Consider the following 25,375-nt stretch of genomic DNA (forward strand, 5'->3'; position numbering starts at 1 on the left):
TATTAGATAGGGTGGAAATGAAATTGAAAGATGGAATTAGATTTTTCAACTTTAGGTGTTTGATACATTTTTTTCCATGGAATTCGAATTCTTGGTTGTCTTGAAGTTTGGATTTTTCTTGGTTTTCCTACCTACTGTAGCATTTTTTTATTATTATTATTTTTTTGGTTGGCAATAGAAACAAATTCTAAGAATTATTGTAAAAAAAAATATTTCCCTTTAAATGACAATTTTCATGTAAAACAAAGTCAAACGAATATTGAAAATAGATGATTTTCTTGAAATTTTTGTTTTTTTTTTTTTGTGTTGGCAATAGAAACAAATTTAATTCTCAATACCAGTAAAATCTATCATTTTAATTGACAATTTTCATGTAAAACAAAATCAGATAAACACCAAAAAACACTTTTATTTCAACATTTTTCACGTGAAAAATTATACAAATCAAACACAATAATTTACAATTCTCAGGAAAATAATTATAGGCAATTCAATTCCTTGAAATTTGTTTTCTAGACAATTCAATTTCATCTTTACAATTAAACGGACCCTAATTATTTTTCTGTAAGGGAGCCATTGGTTCAATCTGTAATAATGGAATCAAACTAGATCCAAATCATTCCATTTTTGTTTGATTTGATACCAGTTCCCTAACCAAAATTTTCAAATTATAAATGCCAATTAAATTATAATTTATTCATTTAAAATTTTAAAGTTCATCCATCATAAACGTAATAGAATAAAATAAATGGCGTTAGCCCTTCAAGACGTAAGTTAAGTTGAATTTTTTGTGGTGTTATTAAAAAAAAAAAAAAAAAGGCTCCAAAGAGAGAGAAAAATTCCCTAACCAAAATTTTCAAATTATAAATGCCAATTAAATTATAATTTATTCATTTAAAATTTTAAAGTTCATCCATCATAAACGTAATAGAATAAAATAAATGGCGTTAGCCCTTCAAGACGTAAGTTAAGTTGAATTTTTTGTGGTGTTATTAAAAAAAAAAAAAAAAGGCTCCACAGAGAGAGAAAAAATTAAGGTTCGATTCTGGAACCAAAAAGACGTGAATTGAGAAAAGCAGAGACACCAACAAAATTCAGTATTGAATTAATTGCCAAATAAGACTCCGATGCACAGAGCCGTCAACACAATCGATTTTCTCTCAACTGATCTTGTATTGAAAAGATTTAGGCCGTGTTCAATATTATTTCAGGATCCCCAAAACTGGTGAAAATAAAAGGGCAGAAAGTGGTGATGAATATTATAAATGCTGTTCTCCATGTTATAAGGAGACTCATTTTTATCGAAAGTTAGCCAAACAGCGTACGGTTATTTGAACAGAGAGCTGGTCGGCGAAGGCTAAAAATACCAGGCAGCTGTTTTCTATAAGCACTGCGCCTGAAGAATTGATCATTTGCTACGGGTAGGTCTACTGTCGTAGAGACAAAAGGGGGGAAGCTAACAAACATCATGCCAAGTTTATCCACTAAAGGCTGCGCTGCCACATTTTTATGTAGTTACATCAATGAACACTGCCCTGGAGAAATTGTCAATGGTCAAGTAAATCATAAAGCAGAGTATATATACCAGGCACGAGGGATAGTGAAAGATGCTCGAATAAGCATAAAGCGACGCCAGATGAGAGTACGAAGTCGGAAAAAGGTACACTATAATGGTAAAAGATTCCACAAATTTATTCACCATTTAAGACCCACATTTATATTTAGAATTCAAAGGGTACATGAAAATCAGCTTAAAAAACTCATGCTTTATGATATCGCTCACTTGATGACTTCCCTGAGAGGCAGTTGCAAAGAAAATAGACTCCGCTGAAGCTGCAGTCACATGGCAAAACAGATAGTTCAGTAGAAAGTGGACTTTTAGCAACTTCACAAAAGCATTGTATCTGGAAAACATTTTATTACAGTTATGCAGGGCCAATTGACCATCACGGATATTGACATACCACATGCCATATCACATAATTGTCTTACGTTTATCATGTATTGAACTGTAATATAAATACATTTTCATGGAAGTGCAAATTGTGAATGAACATGATTTGCATGCACCAAGCATTTCAATACTTTCAACCAAACCTAGCATTTCAACAACATGCAAAATTTTCTCCGTCACAACTTTTGTTCACTGGATTCTGATCTGTAGGTCTCTGCAATTCTTGAGAAGGAAGAAGGTGTTCCTCGAGGGAGGTCAATGAAATTGGCTCATATAATTAAAGATTTGAGTAATGGATCACAGGTATCCTGACAGCACAGGTCTCTCTGCTAGCAAACTAAGAAAGGATGCTCCAGTACTACCAACTCCTTTATTCTTAAAGTGCATGAAATGCAAAAGCCTCATCAAAACCCAATTCAACATGCAAATAAGTAAAAGAAAAATAGCAAATGTTACTTTTTGCAACTTAACATTTGACCTTAATGGTGATTAAATGCCATATTCAGAGGAAATTCAAGATAACTAAACATCATGGATAAAGCCTTCACTATATCAATTCAAGATTGAACACAAGCATACAAAAATTTCTTTTCCTAAAATGAGTATCATCTAATTATGGGATAGGATAAACACACAAATTTCCCAATGTTACCATTCATATCCATGAAATACAAGCAAAATTCTCAGAAATTCACCCCTTACAAACTGATGGCATGGAAAACCATAAGGCTACATGTGGTAAACCGGATTAGGCCATATAAAAAATTTAGGCCACGTTTGGTAGCCATTTTTTCAAAATGCATTTTCCTCTCAGTTCTTTTCAACCACACATTCTTTATTAAAAATAATATTACACGTAAATTAAAAACTTTTCCTTATTTTTCAACCACACATTTCATATCAATTTACTATTCTAAAATACATTTTTACATAAAAATGCACATCAAACACCCTCTTAGTAGAAAATGATAAGGGACATTAGATGATATTATGGAGGTGGAGACTGTTCTTTAATTTTTCATTTTAAAAATAGTCTTTTGCACCATCAACTGTAAAACATAAAACGAAGTTGAAGAAAAATTTAAGCCTGTGTTAACAAGTGACATTCTTCTAAATGAAAATTCAAAGAGTATTATCCACTGTAATACCCTCTGCTTAGTAATATTCATTATAATTTATATCAAAATTTTATCCGGTCTAATCCAGACATACTGTGCACCAAACGTGACCAAGAGGATAATTCCCAGCTAAAATCACCCTTCTCCACACAAAATGGTATTAATTTCAAGCCACGTAATGAATGAAAGCATTTTTCGTTCTTTAACATATCAACATAATAAATGATACAACAAACATCTGGGCACCAATACAAACGTGGAACAGACTATCCCAATTACGCAATATAAAATCCAAATTCACAAGACCCGATCTCATATGGCACGATGAATAAAAAAAAAAAAAAAAAAAAAGGAATCTTTCCTGCGTCATATGATATCAATTATAAAATCAACGAAAAAAAATCAGAAAATCAACGAAAAAAAATCGAGATAATAGTAAGTTTTCACAGCACCTAAAAAATACACCAAGTCAATGGCCACCGTGTTCCTTGGCGTGCTGCTGGTGTTCAAGGTGGCGACGCTCCTCGGGGAGAGCAACGAGGTAAGAGAAAATCATCCCGCCAAAGCAGACATGATAAAGCGGGTCGACCGAACTGGTCTGAATGTACTTCGCATGGTAATTATCCAGACCCCGCTTCACGGAATTTTTCAAGTAATCAATCGACAGCATAGGCTTGACGTGTGCCGGCAATTCCTTCACCTTCAAACCCTTTACCTGGTTGTAGAAATTCTTCACCGAAGCCATTAGAGAAGAAATTGAAATGAGTTCTGGAATCCCCCTCTCGCCCGTATATCTCTATGAGCCCTAGAAACAGTTGGGGATTTGGTCATTGGCACGCTATGATACAAAAAAAATTTACACGGCGGGTGCCCAAACTATTACTTGAGTGGGAAACTAGTTTCACAACCTAAAAGGGACCGAGTTGATCTATCAAAATCAATTCCCGCCCAGCCAAGAAAATCGTCCGAATTTTCATTGCAATTACATAATCAATTCCCCATCTATTAATAGGCTTATAATATAGCAGGCATCATACTTTATGGGTTAATTTTGAAAGAAACTTTTATCTTAATGTATTAATGGTACAATAATAAGGGAATGTTTCTATCTCGGGTTAATTTAACAAACGGTCATTGAACTTACCTAAAAATCTCAAAACGATCATTGAAGTTTAAAACTTGTAGAGGCGATACTGAACTTACGGGGCGCTTTCACTAACGATCACTGAAGGACCTTTATGATACTAATTTAAACTTAAAGGATCAAAACACTTGAAAATAAAAACCTTGAGGACCAAATCGCTCTAACCAAAAATTGCCAAATTCCTCCTACTTACACACTATTCGCCGGTGCCAAAAATTAGCAAATTTGACCACCATACCGTCGGAATTACTATCGAATTTCACCACCAACACCTCCTCATCCCCCTCCACAATCATATGTCAACAATTAACCAAAACACATCAAAAATTAAATGAAAATCAAGTTCAAAAAATCAACCCACGCACGATTTTACCGCTGAATTCTAGCCAACCCATCATCACCCATGCCAAAACTCTAGCACAGGCTGTTAGTTCTCCCCAAGACAAACAGGTACATGGTCCATACCATCACAAAACAATTTAAATCAGGATATAACTCATACCAGTTCTCCGACAGCGAAGAACGTACTTTTCGCCCCAATTTTCGGCGCCGACGTCAATAATTACAATTGCGCACCACCACCATTACCTTCTGCTCATCATGGCGAACAAGATGCACTTATTCGAATTGGCCGAAATTGGAGGTAATATCGTGCGTGGGGGTGGTTTTTTTAACCCGAATTTCATTTGATTTTTTATGTGCTTTGGTTAATTGTTGGTCTAGAATTGTAGAGGGGGATGAAGAGGTGTTGTTAGTGCAAAAATCCGGTAGTAATTCCAGCGGCATGATGGTTGAATTTGGCAATTTTCGACGTCCGCGAATATGGTGTAAGTCGGAGAGAAAATGCTTGATTTCTAAATTTCAGGGGTAGATTTTGACCAAATGAAATTAGATGGAATTTACACTTGGGGTTCTCAAGGATTCAATTCATGTGTTTTGGTCCTTCAATGACCGTTAGTGAAAGTGCCCCGTAAGTTCAGTGACCGTATCTGCAGTTTTTAAACTTCAGTGATCGATTTGAGATTTTTAGGTAAGTTCAGTGACCGCTTGTGAAATTAACCCTTGCATCTCTTGTTTTGCTATAAGAGATATCTAGAAAAATTACTTTAGTTAGTGTGTGAAAATTAATTTTTAAAAGATCATTCTCTTTCGAAATAGCTTTTAAACGAAATAACATTAGGTCATTTTCCTCAATAAGCTTTTATATTTAGAGGAAACACTTTTACATAATTAATTAACTGGATCTAAAAACATTTGAGTCTCAAAATCTTATTGAATTTCTCAGAAATTATGTCAAATGGATTATAAAACTTGCAATATCTCCCTATGGATGATGGGACATGGGAGATGAGTCTCTACGAAATCACTGAGCTAATGAGAAAGATTAATGGGAAATTTTATTTATTTTTATTAGAGGTTGATTGTAATAAATACTCGAGGCTAGCTTGGGAGTTTCTGGGGTTGATTTTGGATGATTATTAGTGACGATTCTTAAAATAGTCAAATTCAGAATTGGTAATTTATTATTCAACGATTTTGTAATTTTTTTAAATAATAAAATTATATATATGCCCGTATATAAAAAAATATATAAATTTGTGTATATAATACGAAGTAAATATGTATGTCACTCCTTGTAATTCAGCATGGTTCTACATACGTTTAACCAATTATTTACATGGTGTATGATTAACTTTAGGTATAATCATTGTTGCTTTGGATAAGTTTTTGCATGCAATCATTTCCATTGGATTATTTGAAGCATTTGGATATAAAATTTTATTTAAAAAGATATTTTATTTATTTATTTATTTGGTCCAAACTTCATTTATTTTTATAATAGTTCTGAGAAAATTTGTCTAAGAGATGGAAACGTTGGAAAAATATTTGAAAAACAACAAAACAAATCGATTTGCTGAGTTGAAAATACAACTCAAATTAGACTATGCCCTTATTTTGTATGAATTAAAATATGATTTTTATAAAAATTGATTAAATGTACAGTTCAAAAGTTGTGAGTCCCATAAATATATTTGGTTGAAATTAATTATTAACTTTGATTTATATTAAAAAATCGATTTTAATCCTCATCAAACATGGGCTGTATTGGTTTTGAGACGATTTTTAAGCGCCTGTCTAGTAGAAATCCTTATTTTAATTTGTAGAGAAATTGTGATCGTTACTTTGTAGTTTGACAGACATTTATAGCAAGAAATCAAAGATGACAATCGTAATGTTGGACCAATTTAGGGTAGAATGGTCATTTTGCCATAAACAGTTAAATCAATGTTAGGAAGTGCTATATGTATATAATTTTCTACATAATGATGTCCATAATTGCACGTGGCATTGGATCCAATTTTTAATTCAAATCTCACGTTTGCACATCAACAATTGTGATGATTATCACATCACATTATGGACACCATTATGTGCAATAATTATGTACAAGTGAAATTTTCCATCAATGTTTATGATGAATATGCAATTTAGGTATTTTACTGATAAATCTTCAAACATTGCTGTCAACATGGGTCCTATATGCCCGTAGATAACGATAAGATAATTGCTCAAAATCATAAAAAAAGCACTACTAGTCAGCCCCTCAACCATTCAGATTTAGTACGCAAAAAACTAAAAAAAATGCTAATTTTCTCAGAGTCACACAGATAGCACCATCAAAAAAAGTCAAAACCGGTGACAATTTTTCGATAAGCGAGAACACCGGTCAACTTTCAACGTTAATTAATCTGGTTCTGAGTCTACAACAATAATGCAATATAAGCACACTCTCTGGATGGCAGTTACCAAATAACGAGGATTACTCCAAGTAGAATACTTTTTAAAGTCATTCGGCTAAAAATATAAGGTATGTGGTGGATATTGATTTTGAAAATATTAGTCACTAAATCAAGTTTTAATTTACGTAAAGGTAGTATGATTGCGATATTTGCCCAGCAAAGTATACCTAGGGCTTATTCGATAACGATTATAAGAATTGATTTTTCTAACCGTTTGAATGAAAAGTGTGTCCCACATGTGAGTGAAAAAATCAAAAATAACGACTGAAATAATAAAATAAATGTCAAAAAATTGATTTTTTGAGGTTAAAAAATGTTACCAAACGAGGGCATAGTGTACAGTACTTAGTTCGAAATTTCTATTCGTCTGGAATATGAGTTAGGTTAGGGTTCATACGCCGTCAGATTTAATTTGCGGCTGAAGTTTAGGACACAAATGAAAAAAGAAAATGTTATTTAGGTTTTTGAAATTTGTCTCTGCAGGGCGATTTCATCTAGGTGACAAATTTATTAACGTCATGTTCGTCATGGTAGATTTTAAAGTTACTACATCGACACTTTACCTTGATATTGTTAACATAATGACAAAATGTGTAAGCGCTTTAAACTTCAATGATCATTATTACAAGGAAGTAACTAATGATTTTGAAAGTTTAGGGACAATTGCTCAAATTAACCCAATTGCATGTGAGGTGAATTTTAGTGACTCTCAATAAAAAGAGATGTTATTGTTTGAGCTCCATTTCTCAAAAACTCATTTTTAATTATATATTCTTCCGTTAAAATAATTTTATACATAACTTAAAAAAAATTTCGCTTTTAAATCAAACATTTTTTAGAAAAATACTGTTCCAAAATCTATTTATTCAAAATAATAGGACTCAAATGGCTAAGATACAATTTTGAGTAAATAACATCATTTTACAACTTTTCTACTAGTTTCAGAGTCCACATCAGCCCTAACTCTATACGGCTATACCGCCTCCGCCGCTCCTCAAGCTCAAACACAAATTATGCACACGCCACCTTTTATCCCTCTATATAAGCGGTTCCTCTGCTTCATGAATACCCATTAACCTAACATGGCACGGCTTTTTTCTCAAACCCTAATAAGAGCCGCCGCCGCCCCCTTCTTCCCCACCCTCTCCTCACATTTGTCCGCCACAGGTAAACCTAAACTCATCCACCGCCATCTGTTTAGCCTGGCGGATAGCAACTCTTATATAGAGCTTTCGCAGGTGGAGGCGGAGGCCAGCGTAGTGAAGAAGATAGAGGAGGCTATACACACCATCATAATCAAGAGATCTAGACCCGACTGGTTACCGTTTGTGCCCGGAGCTTCCTACTGGGTCCCACCGCGTCGGCACTCATACGGCGTTGCCGAAATTGTCCACCAACTATCCAACCCCCTCACGGAGGAGCAGCTTAATTCGCTCATCACCTTCCAGGGATGGCCTTCGTCTGCTTTCTACCTTAGTCACGGTATACATAGGATTTATTTAAAATATTTACATATTAATGAATCATCAATCATATAACTTCAGTTTTGATGGAGCTTTTCGTTCTAATGCATCGCCTCTTCCGTTTATTTCGTTTTCTTATTTTATGCAACTCGTGTGCTATATGTGTGTATAAATCCAAGGCATATGATGTACTTTTCAGAGTTGAGTACTCAGATTTATTTGGTACGATGATTCTCACCTGAATAGGAAGATCTGATGCCTTCAAAGATCATATCTTCTGAACCGGTAATCTTTCTTTGTCTCAGATTTTCTTTGATTTTTCCCTTTTTTTACTTGTTTCTCTGAGCTTATCTAGGGCATTCGAGGAGGACAAAGTACGTTATACAGTTGTGACAAATTACATTTCCCCTTTTACAATTGTAATCCTCGTGTAATATCTATGCATTTTCATTTATCCATATTGATATATTAACTTTGATTTTTGGGTTATTTATGAAGCCGATGATGACTAATTGTATCTACCTGAAATGCATCATTGCAAAAGTGTAGATAATACATTGAACTAGGACGGTCTGAGGCTTTCACCGTTTCTCCCCGAGACCTAAATCAAAAGTTTAAACATTTACTTACTCAATTGGACCTCGTTTATTTTCCCTTTTATCTCAAGTTTTTGTGGGGTCTAAATCACATGTCGCAATATGATTGTCCTTAGTGACTGAACATATAACCTTTTTTTTCTTTTGTCCTCCTAGATCATCTAGTCTGCAGTGTTTATGAATGATGAGAACAAATATTTACAGTTATCCCTGTCTGATAATTTCTGCTGAAAGATTCTAATCTGACTAAAACACTGCAGATATCTATTCTTTGATGGGATCAAGTGATATCCCGGATTCTTTTAGAAGTTCAGAATATGATTTTTCTATTTTTGCACTTGGCTTATTGATAAGCACTTGTGTGTTGGTTCCTATTTGTTTAATGATTTTATTGACCTTAATTAGGTTAAGTTCCAGTTTTTGTCTTTTGTAGAGTTGTATGCACATGCTGGTCTGGTACTTCTCTTTCTTGAACGTTCTATGTATTCAGTTTTAGGCTATGTTTTAGTACCAACAGTGGTTTGAATGACAAAACAAAAATTCACAGTTATCCCTGTCTGATGTATTTCTGTAGAAACAATTGTGATCTGACCTATACACTGTTGAACTCAGTGGTTTTCCATGTTGAACCCTAATGTGGCAATCAAATTCTTGCAAAATTTCTTGTTGCTTAATAAGTTCTGTTGCAAGTGCTGCTCTATATAATTCTAATATTGTCATAGCTGGTGGGGGAAATTTTACCTAGTTTGGACCAACCTGTACAGGAACAGTCGCAAAGTAGGTGTGAAGATGCCTGTCTTGTGATTGGTTACATTCTAATTGATCACAAGCAGAGTTAAACTTCACTTGCCTTTTGAGTGATTTGTTTGGATGGATCTGGTGTGATATAGATTAATTTTATCATCCTAGTGCTTGTCACGGTTTCACCCTTTCATTCATCCTAGTAGTTCATCAGCCTCGTTACAGGTTGCACCTATCTTTTCAATTTTCTCATGTCCCACATTGATTGCAGATGGCTCTTCTCATTTGGCTGAGGGGGGAGACAGTATCCTCATCAAAGAGGAAGGTTGATATGATGTGTATGATTAGAAAATATGAAATACATGACTGACCAGCGAGATGCCCGAGGTGGGTATAAAATTTGTATTCATGTCATGTGTGCGCTAGATTGCGTTTGGTGGTGTTATTATGTTATGGACCATTATTAAATGGTGGTATGGGTGATGTTTTGTGGTACGCAGTGTAGGATGGACTAGACGACACTTCATATAATTAAAGACGAGAAGATGATAAAATCTAGACTCAGCGATCTTACAGAGATAAAATTCCTTACTTTGATGGTATTCTACTAAGAAGAGTATGGAGTCTTTCGGCTTCTTATTTTTTTTCTCTAATGATCTGCTGACATGAATTTTGCAGACCCGCTGTTACGTGTACATTAAATAACTGAGGATGAGATGTTCCATCAGATGGTGTTTCATTGGCAAATATGTATATAATCAACTTGGTTACTGCTGTAGAAAGTCATCTTAGTACTGCAGTTGCTGGCCTCAGACCTCTTGTATATTTGAACATACTTTCAACTAGAGTTTTGAAAAGGGTAAAGCGTGACTCTACGGCAAGGAGGCTTAGACGAGCCTTTTAGAACAATGCTTTTAATAGTAAAACAACAATACGTACTAAAAATAGTTGTCACATTTTACCCATTTTTGTTTTATTTATGTTCTTATTTTAATATAGACTCTTTTTTGCTTTGGATTTTGAGTTGTCTGGTTTATAATTTTTTGTATCTCATTTGTATCTTTACTGAAGACAAGAAAATAATATTTAGCGTATAAAATTCAATAATGATTTAATTGTGGAATTTACTGCTGGATTTGAACTTTCTATATTGTGTTTATGGCTCACGAACCTGTGAAAGCGAGATAATTCGGTTTAAAATTTATTTGAATATGTGAATTGCGGGGTTCCAACTTTCTTTATTGTGTGTTTATGGTTCTCGAACCTGTGAAAGTGGGATAATTGGGTTTTAAATATTTTTGAATATGTAAACTGGGGTGCCGTATGATGAAAGTTGTCAATTTTTTATGTCCAAATTGCACAGTGCTTAATAGCATATCATGCTTGGGGTGTGCTTATACTTCATTAAGAGTTGTGGGTCTTGGGGCATGCTTACGAGTGCTTATGCTTAATTATGAGTTGGAGATTTTGAAAAATGTGTAGATAATAAGCCCCTATCTGGGAGCAATTTTTACTGAATTTTAATCAAAAAGGGAAAAAGCCTCCTGTCCCGGCTTGGGGACAGGGTTGAAGACAGCCAGGGGCAGGCGCCCCTCCAATAGGGGGCGCCATGTGATGCCCCTGTCCCCAAGTCGGGACAGGGGACTTTTGCCATGGTCCCATATAGTCTGATATGAATTGACTTCCTCTTTTCAAATAGTGCACACTGTGTTATTACTTTACCCCTTTCACCCACACTCTTAGCCTTAGGCAGTGGTAGACCCACAGTGTGTTATTACTTTACCCCTTTCACCCACACTCTTAGCCTGAGGCAGTGGTAGACCCACAGTGAATTCTTGTGGGTCACGTGACCCACCAACTTTTAAAATTGGTTTTCTTATTATTATTATTTTTAAATAAAAAATTAGATTTCTCCTGCTCCAACCCTTGTTGCAGATTGCAAATCCATTCTATTGAAGTAGAAGAAGAACCCATTTCGACTTTAAAATCAAAACCCTTCCATTCCCTTCCCGTCCCTTTCCTTGGAAATTTGAAGCAATAAAAGCAAAAGGTAGCTTAGTTTACAAAGCTCTTTGCAATCTTAATTTTTGGAATCATTTTCATTTGGGTATACAGGGCAACTTCTATTGCAGGATTTATGGACGTTGGAAAACTCGGATGGATTGGAACGTTTGGTGCCGATATGTGATCCAGCCTTTACTATATGCTGCCCCCGTTTGGCCCCCATCGGTTGGAATAATGTTTTTTCAAAACATGTAGTTGAAAAAGAATGAAAGGTTTTTGATTTGCATGTAATATTATTGTATGGAAGATTGTAATATATTTTAAATGTGGTTGAAAAAGAATGAATTTTTTTTTGATTTGCATATAATATTATTTTCGAAAGGTTGTGTGATTGAAAATAAGAGAGAAAAAGGATAAGGAGGAGAATGGAGCGAAACGGGGTTCTTCGTTGGAACCATGTTTATCACTAGAGCTTCAAATACTGGCTCGCTGATGGGTTTTTCCTCTTCTTCCAATGTTTTATTTGTTTGATTGTATAGGGACAACACTACCACAATGAAATTAAGGCATGTTTGGCTAAACTTTCAGGTAGCCCTTTTGTCGTCTTATTTTGGCTCACTTATTGACTAAACTAGTCAAGAAGCATCTGCATAAAAGCTTAGCAACACATGCTTAAATCTGCTAGTCCCATTTTTAATCTTTCGCTGGTTAGTTTCAGTGATCGTGGTGGTAGCATTTTGATAGACCCTCACATTCAATCATTTGCTATTCTAGAATATTCCTTAGTTGGTTAGCAAAAGGGTAAAAATGTCATAGAAAGTTGGTATAGTCTCTATAAATATAATAAGGGGGGAGCCGTGATATTCATCCGGGAAAATAGTGGGAAAATTGGGAGAGTCCAGGCCTTTCGAATGCCTTGGAAATTGTCATTTTATTTCTGTTGAATATCAATATAACATTAAGTTTTTCATTGATTTGCTTCAAGAGTCAGGTTTCTATCATTTTCGTCCAAGTTTGATTGTGCCCTTAATTAAAAATATATGTGTCCGCCAATGCTCTTCGGTTTGGGCATTTTAATCAATACCGAACTGGAAGGGGAGGTTTTGGTACGGTTCCTGAAAAAATTAATTAGGAACTTGAACTTGGAACCAATAATCAACTAGGTCCGGATTGATTTTTGGTTCCTGAACTAGAATTGTGGTACCCGAATGGTATCGATTTTTATGTAGTTTTTTATTACAATCTATAGGTTGGATGAAAAAAATAATACCTAAAAATTCTAATTTGGGTTGTAATTAGTCTAAAACTCTAAATTCTAATCCTAAAAAATAAAGATTGGCCCTAACTTTTTAACATCTCGACTCATATGAGATTGTTGCAATTCAAAGGTTATTACATGTTAATATTTACTATTTGGGATTTTTATAAATAAAAAATATCGAGCAAGTTATGGTCTTAGTTGATGAATCAAAGCATTTGTTCTTTACAATTCAAGCTTTTTGCTTTCTTGTATTGTTTATAAACTTAGGTGATTTTTTAAAACTTTTTCATAATGCATGGAATTTGAATCTGATATATTCATTGTTTGCGCTCTATTGTACCTTTTTTATTATTTTGAGTTTGTGGTTCTCTTTTATATATATATTGTTCAAACATAACAAGTTCAATATATGAATCATAATTTTTTGATATTATATATTATGTATTTAATTAGTGTTTTTTTTTATCAGCTCGTTTTAAGAGTAAAAGAATTAAAGCATTGTTGATAATAAAATTATATGATCTAGTAGGCCTCGCTTTATGGATTGAATAATGTTTATCAAGAAAAATAATTTTTTCTCATATTATAATTTAATTTTTTGATTTATTTATGTTCCCCTATTTTCGTGGTTACTACTATCCAATATCTCGCTTCTTGAATATTGTTTAACTAAATTTTTCCCTTGCACAAATATTTTCGAGTAGTAGCGTATTATGTATATGTACAAAAGGTTTATGTGAAATATTCATTAAATAAATGTATATAAAAATGTTATGGGAAGAACAGAAATCGAACTGGAACCGACAGTTCAAATTTGGATTTGATTTTAGTATTTACAAAGACTCAAATAGTTCCAATTGAGAAATACTCAAAGTATAATGGATGGTTTCGAGTATTAAAATATTTGGATCGATGCCCAAGGCTACACATTCTACATTATAGATGAAAATGGCATTTTGATAATATCTTTATACAATCTTAACATAAGTGACAGTTGCCTAACACTATGGCTCCGTTTGATTGCTATTTTTGTAAGAATGAGAATGAAAAATATAATTGTTGGAGGACTTATACAAGAGATAAAAAGTCAAATATGATGGTCTGATGTGATGGATAAAAATCATATTTTTCATTTTTGTGGTCAAAGAATGATAATCAAACGGAAACATTGAATCTTTTGAAATGGGGTAAAAAAAGATGTGGTCATTTAAAATTATAATCCCTGTTTGGAAGAAATCTAGGATTTAATTTAAGTCAATGTTAATAATTAATTTTAACCATCCATATTTTATGAAGCAACAACTTTTTAACTAAACATTTCATCAATTTTTACTAAAATTACTAAAAAATTGATTTTTCATCCCAACTGAATAGGGGCATAATAATAATTTTGCCAACATGCGCTTACTGTTGATGGTTTTGATCAATATTATGATAGTTATAAACTATTGTGTAGATTCAAAACTTCACTTTTGGAGATTAGAAACTCGTAACCACATCACTAGAAGGGTCGGGGGAGCTCAAACCTAATTTACTTGGAATACTGTAGGCTGGTCCCCGAAGATTGGTCATCAATTTAGTATAAAATCGTCTAAGATCAATAATATTGGAACAAGTAGTACCACGTTTCGATGGATTAAAATTCAATTTGAACTCTAGGGCTCAGCTTGATATTTATTTCTCGCATCGTGAAAGAATTTTGTTTTCGGGATCATAAAATTTACAAAGTACATTTTGATATGAAAGCCCCTATTTCATTTTTAGTTAAAAATCAGATTTTTAATAAATTTTTTGATAAAAATGATAAATGTAGTTGAAAAGTTAAAATTATTTATTTATTTATACTTATATTTTAATCAACTTGTTAGTTGAATCGAATGGGGGCAAAGTGTGTTTACATTTTGACTAATGTTAATGTATTCACATCACATTTTTGTAGGTTATACCATCTTAATTATTTGTGTCCTTAAATTATTTCAGATATATTTCTAGCATCAATTTTTCATTAATTAATACGCGTAGTCTTTCATAATAGTTTTTGTCTAAAATTTTTATCGAGAGTGTTAAGATTTGAGGTCCATCTTAATAAGGTCAACTTTATTAAGAGGAGTGGTCCAAAATCTATTTAAGTTGGTCAATATTTCGATATTTAAACGATGTGAGATTTATTCCTTTAACATGCCCCGCAAGATGGCGGCTCTGTTTGAGCAGACAAATTTTGAAATTCGTGTGCTCATTTTTTAGACTTAATCGAATCAAATAGTTTATTGGAGCTTACTAGCTGATACCATGTTAAAATTTGAAATCCATCTATATTTTCATATTTAATTGTTGTAGAATGTATTCCCTTAACAGAGGGGAAAAGATTCATTAGCCATCATAATTTTTGGAAAAAAGAAGAAGCAAAAGTACAATACAACGCGAATGAAATTGTACTGTACTTAGTGAGAATTATAATACTTTACTGATTATTTATTAATTGTCGTGAGTCTTCACTTACTAGAGACCAATATTAAATTATAAGGACCTCTTAACACAATTTCGCGTTTCCTAAAAGGCATCGACAGTTATTTATCAAGTTTTCGTGAAACGCTTATGTCATAAACTGAACTATCCGTCGAATCTGCCCAAAATCCTCGTACGGTGGAATTAAAGAACCACGAGGAGTTAACAATAACGCGGAGGCGCGTGTGAATACTGAATTATTGTGATGGCGGCCGTGGATGGAGCAGCTACAGGAGTCCAAGACCAACAACAGCAGCCGCCAGCAAGGGCCGTCGAGAGGCTGAATACGGCCGTCCAACAGCAGCTCAATCTTGAGTCAGTCAGGACTCGAGCCAATAGCCTTTACAAAGCAATTTCTCGCATCCTCGAAGAATTTGACGCAATTTCACGCGCCAACGCCGTCCCCAAATGGTATTTCGCAATAATTCCCCAATAATAGAGGAAGAATTCAAGAAATTAGTATCGGAACAAATTAGAAAACCTAGTTATCAAAAAGTTTGAATTTATCTGATTTTATGTGAATAAAATATTGATTTCTTGGGTTTTGTATATGTACTGAAACAGGCAAGATGTTGTATCGCAATTTTCTATGGTGAATTTGGAGCTGTTCAACATTGTCGAGGACATTAAGAATGTTTCCAAGTCTTTTGTTGTGCATCCTCGGAATGTCAATGCCGAGAATGCAACAAGTATGTTTCTTTAATGTTCTTTCTATTAATTTAGTTCTGCGGAATGTAATTCGTCTACTGTTTACAGTAATTCACTGGAATTTATTCGGGGCTGGCCTTGAGAATTTTGGGGTCCCGAGCTACTAATTATTATGAGTCCTTAAAGATATTTATTTATTTATTATTTATTATTTTTTTGCATTCGTAGTGATACTTGAACGAAAAAACTTTTTCAGTTTTATTTATTTCCATAGGGAATTTCATTAACTGGAGACCAAGAATTGAATCAAATATGGAAGTTAATTTACAGCTCGGGACAAAGCTTTTTTTATTTGTGTATTTCTTCAATTTTAATTGAGGAAGTGGAAGAAACATACATAAACAACAGTAGTGCCAACAAAAGAGTGCTGAATTTCTTATCTTTTCATCATAGAGAAAGAGAACAAACAATTCTAACTGCTTAATGAACTCAGAACCATAAGTATAATAAAACACAACACCACTATGTTCTTTATTTACACCTATGCATAAATGAGAGATCTAAGAACAATAGTAATTAACTTAAAATCTATGTCACTCAAAAAGAGAAACGCTAGGATGGAATTCTATTGGGCCCCCAAAATGTTGAGGCCCAAGGCCTTTGCCTAGGAGGCCTTATGCCAAGGCCGGTTCTAGATTTTATCCTATCAAAGCCTGCGAATGAACTCCGAAATGTCTTTAGACATAAGAAAAGATACTTTTCTTTCTTGGAATTTAACTCAAAAAAGTGACATGTACTGTTGATCATATATTAGTAAGTTGTGGATTTTCAACTTTCATCAGTAAAAAAGATATTTATTCAAAATTTTCTCATTTTAAAGTTTGGCCAGTTTCTGTATGTTCTTCATTGTATATTAATGGAATTGGAATTCTTTCTATACAGTTCTACCTGTTATGTTGTCATCTAAACTTTTGCCCGAGATGGAAATAGACGACAACACCAAGAGGGAACAGTTGTTACAGAGCATGCAGAACATGCCAGTTTCGGCACAAATTGAAAAGCTAAAAGTGTGTAAACTATTCATGCAGAAAATTGACCTTGCATCCATGAACTAAGCCCTTAAGTATGTTCCCATTTCGAATGTTCTCAGGCTAGAATTGATATGATTGGAGCAGCCTGTGAAAGTGCAGAGAAAATGATAGCCGATACTCGTAAAGCCTACTTTGGCACTCGACAGGGGCCGACAATTCTTCCAACTATTGACAAGGTTCAAGCAGCAAAAATACAAGAACAAGAAAATTTGCTTCGGAGTGCTGTAAATCATGGTGAAGGTGATACTTTTATTCAACTTTCCTCGCACTGTACTCTTGTCGAGAAAGTATTTCTTTTGTGAGGCATTTTAGCCTTAATAATTATTGTTACTTGTGCAGGGTTAAGAATATCTGGAGACCAAAGGCAGATAACATCTACACTTCCAGTGCATTTGGTAGACGTCTTTGCTGCCAGTGATGGTCCCCAGAATTATTCGGATGCATCTGGTATGACTTACAGTCTCCGCTTTGATGCTTTTTTTTTTTCCTCCTGAATTCTGGTCACAAGTGACTCCATAGATAATAATATGTTACTCAACGTTAGGAATGTATCTGAAGAATACACCTCCGCTTTCGTCAACCAGCAATAACAGCCAGGGTAACGTGCTACAGGTATATTTTTCAAGCTTACCATGTCAATTTAAATTTGAAAAAAGAATTTGAAGTTCTGTTATGCGCTTGTATAATACATCTAATACAGCCATGTCGTCCCTTAATTGCCATTATTTAAGCAATTGTGATGCCCATGTTTTAATTTGATTTATATTTGTTGTTCTATCTTTCTTTTAAAATAAGACAAAGTACTTATTACATTAGTATCAAAATAAGTAACTTGCTTATTTCCAACTTTGAGCTTTGACAAACATGCTTATTGTTTTGTGTGTTGATCCATGGTGTTTATGATAGGCTTCTGGAGCACAACTTCTCGGGAGATCAGCAGCTTCCCCATCTGGTGCTACGGTTAATACTTCGTTTGACAACACAACAGCATCACCTCTGCAATATGCCAATTCGCCGAGATCCAGTGCAAACATGATGAACACGCCGTCTCCTCAGCAACAGTCACTCCAGCAACTGCAGCGGCAGAAAATAATGCAAGCACCTCAGCATCAACAGCTCCTGGCCCAACAGCAGTTTAGGCAATCTTCAATGAACATGGGACAGGTATTTTGAACTTATTTGTAATGTTCCGAGGTTACAATCACATCTCATTTAAACTTTTGTCTTAGTGCTGTGTACATTCTCATTGATACTGATGTCTCTGGACATTAAATTTCGTAATTATCTGCAACTTATAGAAGCAAGAACTGCTCTCTGCTATACCCAGACACTCTAGGAATTCAAAATTTTATGTTTCCGTTCAATTAGAATAGAGTGCTCTCTTGTATCAGATGCTGGCACAGGACCTCCACCCACATCCTCACACCCAAGACAAGAACTTTTGGCCACCTTGAAAGAATCCTTGCCAGTGAATGTCATATGGAATTGTTTTCATTGTGTTCTGCTCTTTTAGTATAATCTTTACCTAGTCTTCCATCGTACAACCTAATTATCATACGCTATTTTTTCTGCAGAGCCAACTGGCACAGATGCATGATATGCAGGGCCAGGGACAACAAAAGTTTCAGCAGGTAATATCACATGTAAACCTTCTAAAGCTAATCTTACTCAACTTCGTAAATATTGTGTGGTGAAAAATTGAGACATTTATCAAGAGGCAAAAATTGTGATAATTTGGTGCATGCAAGCTATGTCTTGGGCTCAATAATGCGAGTGAAAGAATGTTCTTGAGAGACTAGAATCTCTATAACCATTTGAAAAGTGAGAAATCAGGCTTCTTTGTGCTTGTCATAACTTTTAAAAAATTTACTGCTGATATTGATTAAAATATAGTGAAATCGTACATAAACCTGTTGGTTAAAATACAATTTTTTATATATAAATTATTCTTATTTATCAAATAAGTAATGCTCATTTAGTTTAGGTTTTGACTTTTTTGTTGGTGAAATCTTTTGAATTTGAGGAATGTTAATTGGTTGTATTAAGAAAATTTGTGTTGTACTTTGTTTACTAGTACCAGGGAAATTTAAAAAAAAAAAAAAATGCATATAGAAAATATGAAATGAACTTTGTACAAAATTTTAGACATTATTTTGTCTTTTTCACCCATATATTCTAATTATTGAAGTTTTACGTTCCGAACTTGTAATGTGAACTGCTGAGTCTGTGTAGTTCTGAACTTCAACCTGTGAGTTAAGATTTAAAATTACCTAAAAATTAGGGCACAACGTGGTCCATCAAATATGTGTTTTGAGGCATGTCAGGACTCGGTTCATGTCCCTCACATGCCGATTATATCACTTTTGTTGCTGTTCTTGTGAATACTAAACAAATTCTATTACTTGTTTTATCAAAAAAAAAAAAAAAAATGCTTCCTAAATAGATGCATGGCCAGCAACATATGCAGTTCTCTCAGCCATTGGCAGCCCAACAACTTCAGGCTAGGCAGCTTGCGTCAGGAGCAATGCACATGAATCAAAACCAAATGACCCAAGGAAACCAGCTGAGTCGTCAATTAAACCAGTTCTCTAGCCCTGCAAATAATGCAATGTTTATTTCTGCCCAAACTACACCGTCTCAGACAGTAAGATACCTTTTGCCTTCCCTTTCCATTGATTGTCTATTTTGCATTAAAACTTTTTCATTCACAGGTAATACTTGAAATATGATATTTATTTAAGGAAAGTTGAACCATTAATCCCCCAACATACTATCCAAGTAGCAAGTTGGTTCTCAACCATCTGTTGTAGTTTACTCAACAATGAATTCCATCTAATTTTCCAAACCAATATGTGACCCTCGTAGGTCCAACTTATTTTTTAAATCCATTTTTAAAAGTATTTTTACCTCTGTTGAAATGAGTAACTTATTTTCAATTTTGTTTTTTCACTCATCATCTAATAGCAAAACCCTTAATCACAAGTTTTCAGCACACTTTAAGAGCTCTGCTTCAAAATGGTTCTTGTCTTAACACATTCTCTAATTGTCTAATATATTTCGACCTATCAACACTTGACCTCCTCATGTTCATTTGGTTTAGTGTCAAAGTGTCTAATTGCTTCCTTCTCGGAAAATTCCCAGATGTGTAATAATTATTTTGGTACCAGACTTGATTTGAGAGAACATTATTTGGACTCTCGTATGTCATTTATATTCACATTTAAGCAGATAACAGAAGTTTATTATATTCCAATTTTATGGTCCACTGGGAAACACCACCGATGCCCAGAAAGCCCTCACCCTTCTTATTGCCTAAAGACGTGTGGATTTGTATTTTTATGCTAGTGTCTATTAATAGTTATATGTTAAAGGTGGGTTTTAAATTATTTAAGATTCTCAAAGGCCTTCTTTTTTCTAGTTTATCTCTGACGCCCGTATTGAAACTTGTATTCCATATCGTACTTATTCTTCATTGAGAAAATCATCCTAATTATTATTATTTTAATTCCAGATTTCAAATGTGTCAGCTATGATGTCATCACAATCACTCTTTCCGAGAAATCAGGTTAGCTTTCAAATTTCAACTGTTGCCTAGTGATGCATATGAATCATAAAACGCCATGATAATAATAATAAAAAGAAAAAGGGCATGAAGTTATGTAATATCATCAACTGTGTGGATGAAACCTGAAGGCTTTTTAAGCCTAAAACAAACACACTTAGCATGTCTTGTAAAGAGGAATATGTGGTACTTGACAATGCTGAAAATGAAAATACTTTCGAGTCCAGTCTTAAATTCTCAAGTATTTAAAATCCATAAATACTTGCACAATCACGCTTTTGTTAATCATCTTGAAATCTTCTTTTTAGTTACTTGTTTGTTTTTTTGGTGATTAATTAACTATCTTGCTGTTTGAAATGCTTCACCTGATTAGAATGTTACATGTTTGAAACTCAGTACAATTGTTATCTGGCGTTCTCTTTTGACAGAATCTATATTGTTAATCACTCGTGATTATATCTTTTGCTTTCAGTTTGGAATGTCTGGTGGCAATCGGAATCTTCCTTCCCAAAATCTTAGCGATCAAAGTATGAATTATTTTCTTCTTTTTTCAGTTTTGTCACATACTTTTAGTTTTGTTCAAATGCATCAATTAGTTACATTATTGACAAAAAGAAATATGTAGATAAGCATACGAAATTTCACCTCATGCATGTTTGGCCAAGCTTAAAAATTTGGCCGAGTAAACAAACTTGTTTCAAAATAAATATCCATTTTATTGATCAAAGTCAGAAATTAAATTTTTGACAGCAAGACAAGAGTTACTTTCAAAAGAAGCAACTTTTTGACTTACAATTAAGAAAAAAAGAAACAAAAAGTTACTTAAAAGATTATTTTTACTTTTTATTTTTTAAGCTTAGCCATACCTGCTCTAAAGTAAGTTAATTTTGTTGGCAATAAATAAGAGTTACTCTTAAAATAACTTTTTTTAATAACTAAAAACTATAATGTAGTAGTCTAAACATTTTAGAAACAAAGTAACATTTACTTATTTTTAACCGTTGCCAAACACACTAGTGTAAATTCATTTCCAATTTGGCTAACTTTGAGCTCCCTTTCAGTGTTTAACATGGGAGCAGCCAATTCCGGTGGCATGATGCCCATCCAGCAGCAGCAGCAGCAGCAGCATAACTCACAAGGTGCATTCGGAAACATGCAGCAAAGTGGACAGAATCTACAACCTAACATGGTACAGATGCAAAACACGGCACAGAATCTTCCCAACTTTCAGCAGTCGAGGCCACAAAACCAGCAATAACGCACTGAACACCGAACTTGAGCGTTCGTTATCTATGTCTGAACTCAGTATGGTCGGGAAATAAGGTTATGATTTTTTTTTCTTTCTATATCAATGGTTTCCAATTGTCTTCATGTTGGAGGCATAAATTATACAATATGTTGGTAGGAAGGAATAGGCAAGTATTGGGAAGAATAAATGTAGAAAAGGAAGTTTATAATCTTATTCATTATATGGTTGAGTTCAGTGTGCCGCCTACCAAAATTGCACTTGCAACTTGAAAACCGTTTAGGATTTTGAGTTCAAATTTATTTCTTCGCATTCCATTTTTCAATGTTCTACAATTCTAGTGTTTGTAATGCAGTACATTATGGCATGTATCCGATGTTATCCAACAATGTATTGTTACAATTTTTCATTAATAGAATCGCCGAGTTTTCCTCAACTTTAGCTGAAACTCTTGTGCTTCTTTAAGACTAGCTATGCAGTACTAAACAACAGTAAAGAAGAAAAAGATGCCAATATCGTGTTTATTCCATCTAGTCACGTCGAGTACTGCATGCCAAACATTTTGTTAATGGATTTGGTGGGATAGAATCTTTTACTATCGGCTTCTTGACGATGAATTGGAAATTCTAACGAGGCTGCCACCATTGAGTATTTCTTGATTTTTGTTATGCTCGTATTTATGGTCTTTGATTGATGAAATAACGAGGCGCAACTTTTTAAAAGCAACCCCTGCAACCTGCATTTGACAAAATGCAACAAACCATAACACTGCAGAGCGAACAAAGGCTTCACAATTTCATAACTTAGTTGTGGTAACTACCTCGAATTCTTGGTCAAAGGCCTTTTGTAAATTTCCAATCACAATAGGTGAGAAACACTATTTCTTGATGTGAAAAATTCACGAATTGGGATTTCTAGGGTAAGAATCTACAATCCACTAGAATGCCCCTTTCATTTTGTTCGATTCAGTATCACTCAAATTCATGCAATGCTATTGAAGGGGCAGCAAAAATCTCTATCCGAATAGGTAGGAATTTCTTTAATGATTTGACATCATGAGTGTTAGGTATCCATTCGCGAGAATAAAGAACTAAAAAAAAAAAGGGAAGACGGGAATGAAATGCATGTAAAATGCTATCTACTATATGCAGAATTTTCAGTTTAGTGTGTTTGGTGAAATTTTGATGAAACCTACGAGTCCAAATGTATTGATAAAAATGATGTTTGATTGACTTACCAGCTTGAAAAAGCTTTACCAAACATAAATTTCATTTTGGCATCATATATATCATCTCTCAAAAAAAGAAAGGGCCATGAAGTACAAGTTTGGTAATCCTGCTGGCTGCTGTTTGAGGGAAAAGAATGCAAACGAAAATGATATTGCATGTGGATATAGAACTTACAGGTCTCCAAGACAGGAGCTTTTGGAATCCTTCTCATCAGTGTCTCTTTGATCCAATGAAAGAGCTGAGGGTGCTTCTGCTGGACTAAATAAATTCTCACTCAAACGAGGCGGTGAAAAGGGTGGGGATGGGAAAGAGGATGATGATAAGTAATTGTGCGACCCGGTCCTACACTAACCAGCAAAGGCGGTGATGGTGTTGAAGGCGACAATGGTGGAGATTTGGATCCATTTTGCACATCATGCATCTGTTTGCGCGCACACAGATACGTGTAGCCTTTTGCTGTTTTGGAGGATTTGCATTAAACGTTTCTTGAGCTCTACTTATTGCTCCTAAACAGTTTCTTACAGAAGATTGCGGTTGTCTGAGACGATGATAGTTAATAGGATGTTTTGCTAAGAAAACCTTTAGGTTATTTTGAAACCTAGGTATGACCAAACAGTCACACATCTAACCATTAAGCTTCAAAGAACATTTTTACTCTGAAAAAACCAACTTCCCATTCATCAACTCAATGAGAGACAATCAATTTGAGATAAATATCATAATTTTGTTAGTTAGGCAGTGGGTATGAGTTAAAAACATTCCCAAATCAAGATATCAAAAGATGTTCTCATAAATAATCACACTCAAGAGAGTTGCCAACAACATTATGGTGTTACTCATTCACAACTTGCTATTATTCAAGTGTATAATTTTACACACTCATTTTTGCATATTGTGAACCCGGCCTCGGCCTATTAGAGTTGAAAGCTCCTTTTTAGCTTCTTCGAGTGTTTCAACAGAACGCCCAACTTCGAACGAAATCCTCTGTACATTATACTGCAAGCACGAGAGAAGTTAGATACCCGGAAAAAAAAAAAAAAAAAAAAAAAAGTTGAAAGAATGAGGAAACCGATGTTCATATGCAAGCAGCATACCTGTGCACCTTGACGGACGCGAATATCAGTCCCTTTGCTGTCTATTGATACAAGGGCAGCATCGTCTACATCAGTTTCCTTGGACAAAAGCTCTTTCAAGGGCTTCGAAAAAATTGCATTCAGTTCCTATCGTGGAAAAAAGGATACAATAAAATTAAATTAAACATGAACACAAATAGCATGTTCAGTGTGCAATATATGACATGGACAACACGATGGAGAAAATTTTAGCTTCTTTTTCTTCTCCAATACGGTCCAATCTTATGCAATCCTCCTCGCCAAACATGCTATAACGGTATATTTAATACTCTAGTCTACCTTACCAAACAAACAAGTGTATCAGTATTAGACAGTGCAATAAACCATATTTTGTTCGCCCCCATTGACTGTGATCTTATCAGGTTGAATTGCTTCGAATTCTTTAACATCAACCCAAGCAACAGTTCCAAAGCCTCCAATGAAATATATATCGCTGCCAATAAGATATGACCTTATAAGTTCATGACATGTGTGTTGGGAATCTACTTATACATGCACAGCGGAATTTAAAATATATTTCGATTCCCATCCAATAGATCTCATTGTGTTTGGTTAGGAATTGTGATAAGATTGTACCTTTTCCAGATCTGCAATCCTTTTGCTTTTCTTTTCGTTCCACAACTTTGATTCGCCACCACAGCTGTGCAATTGTCCAGCCTCCAATGGTAATCCACACAGAGAAAATGATTGCAGCCTCTAGGGTTTTCTCTTGTGCTAGCAAGAATAATGAAAACCTTCATGGACCTCAAACCCTAGCTATGTATTTATATAAACCCAAACAGGCTCGGCCCGGTCCGGTCCAATAATTAATTAATCCAATTAATTAAATCCGGTCCGTGAATTAATTAATCCAATTAATTAATTCGAAAATATAAATAA

General features: G+C 34.4%; 4 protein-coding genes across 16 annotated transcripts in view; 2 read left to right on the top strand and 2 right to left on the bottom strand.

Annotated features, from left to right (window-relative positions):
- Window positions 1-1,616: 1,616 nt before the first annotated feature.
- Window positions 1,617-3,945, bottom strand: LOC111405728. Its single transcript, XM_023034784.1, has 2 exons — window positions 3,525-3,945; window positions 1,617-1,833 (listed from the first exon to the last, which is right to left on the bottom strand). The coding sequence occupies exon 1, from the start codon at window positions 3,815-3,817 to the stop codon at window positions 3,542-3,544; it is 276 nt and encodes a 91-aa protein (XP_022890552.1). The 5' UTR covers window positions 3,818-3,945; the 3' UTR covers window positions 1,617-1,833; window positions 3,525-3,541.
- A 4,051-nt stretch (window positions 3,946-7,996) lies between these two features.
- On the top strand, window positions 7,997-10,963 carry LOC111405810. 7 transcript variants are annotated; one of them, XR_002704893.1, is made up of 3 exons: window positions 7,997-8,499; window positions 10,089-10,416; window positions 10,496-10,963. XR_002704893.1 is itself a non-coding variant. In XM_023035091.1 (3 exons), the coding sequence occupies exons 1-2, from the start codon at window positions 8,100-8,102 to the stop codon at window positions 8,759-8,761; spliced, it is 435 nt and encodes a 144-aa protein (XP_022890859.1). In that variant the 5' UTR covers window positions 7,997-8,099; the 3' UTR covers window positions 8,762-8,765; window positions 10,089-10,204. The 7 variants fall into 7 exon arrangements, 3 of the variants coding, with proteins under 3 accessions (XP_022890859.1, XP_022890973.1, XP_022890665.1); XR_002704904.1 differs by having other exon boundaries at window positions 10,089-10,204; XR_002704896.1 differs by lacking the exon at window positions 10,496-10,963 and having other exon boundaries at window positions 10,089-10,204; window positions 10,318-10,489.
- A 4,657-nt stretch (window positions 10,964-15,620) lies between these two features.
- LOC111406081 (mediator of RNA polymerase II transcription subunit 8) lies at window positions 15,621-22,573 on the top strand. Of its 7 annotated transcripts, none has more exons than XM_023035314.1 (12): window positions 15,621-15,998; window positions 16,152-16,276; window positions 17,178-17,302; window positions 17,386-17,566; window positions 17,666-17,773; window positions 17,871-17,938; window positions 18,233-18,490; window positions 18,901-18,969; window positions 19,770-19,970; window positions 20,838-20,891; window positions 21,361-21,415; window positions 21,950-22,573. In XM_023035314.1, exons 1-12 carry the CDS (start codon window positions 15,793-15,795, stop codon window positions 22,144-22,146), a joined length of 1,647 nt encoding a protein of 548 aa, XP_022891082.1. In that variant the 5' UTR covers window positions 15,621-15,792; the 3' UTR covers window positions 22,147-22,573. The 7 variants fall into 7 exon arrangements, with proteins under 7 accessions (XP_022891082.1, XP_022891236.1, XP_022891385.1 ...); XM_023035468.1 differs by having other exon boundaries at window positions 15,727-15,998; window positions 19,782-19,970; XM_023035617.1 differs by having other exon boundaries at window positions 15,727-15,998; window positions 19,794-19,970.
- Window positions 22,574-24,111: 1,538 nt separating this feature from the next.
- Window positions 24,112-25,375, bottom strand: part of LOC111406412 — a 4,958-nt gene continuing 3,694 nt past the window's right edge. The window contains exons 6-8 of the mRNA XM_023035865.1: window positions 24,821-24,929; window positions 24,458-24,583; window positions 24,112-24,359 (exon numbers count right to left, since the gene is read on the bottom strand). Of these exons, the coding sequence (XP_022891633.1) occupies window positions 24,243-24,359; window positions 24,458-24,583; window positions 24,821-24,929 (352 nt within the window). The 3' untranslated portion in view covers window positions 24,112-24,242. The remainder of the gene's footprint in view (window positions 24,360-24,457; window positions 24,584-24,820; window positions 24,930-25,375) is intronic.

This window comes from Olea europaea, chromosome 1 (genome assembly GCF_002742605.1).
Source record: "Olea europaea var. sylvestris chromosome 1, O_europaea_v1, whole genome shotgun sequence".
NCBI classification, from domain to species: Eukaryota; Viridiplantae; Streptophyta; class Magnoliopsida; order Lamiales; family Oleaceae; genus Olea; species Olea europaea.

Excerpts from the sequence above, each read along its gene's own strand:
- LOC111405728 (XM_023034784.1), bottom strand. The coding sequence starts at position 3,817 with ATGGCTTCGGTGAAGAATTTCTACAACCAGGTAAAGGGTTTGAAGGTG.
- LOC111405810 (XM_023034897.1), top strand. The coding sequence starts at position 8,100 with ATGGCACGGCTTTTTTCTCAAACCCTAATAAGAGCCGCCGCCGCCCCC. Across the intron at positions 8,500-10,088 it reads TGCTTTCTACCTTAGTCACG|ATGGCTCTTCTCATTTGGCT; the intron begins GTATACATAGGA and ends CATTGATTGCAG.
- LOC111406081 (XM_023035314.1), top strand. The coding sequence starts at position 15,793 with ATGGCGGCCGTGGATGGAGCAGCTACAGGAGTCCAAGACCAACAACAG. Across the intron at positions 17,567-17,665 it reads TGCTGTAAATCATGGTGAAG|GGTTAAGAATATCTGGAGAC; the intron begins GTGATACTTTTA and ends TTACTTGTGCAG. Across the intron at positions 18,491-18,900 it reads CTTCAATGAACATGGGACAG|AGCCAACTGGCACAGATGCA; the intron begins GTATTTTGAACT and ends TTTTTTCTGCAG.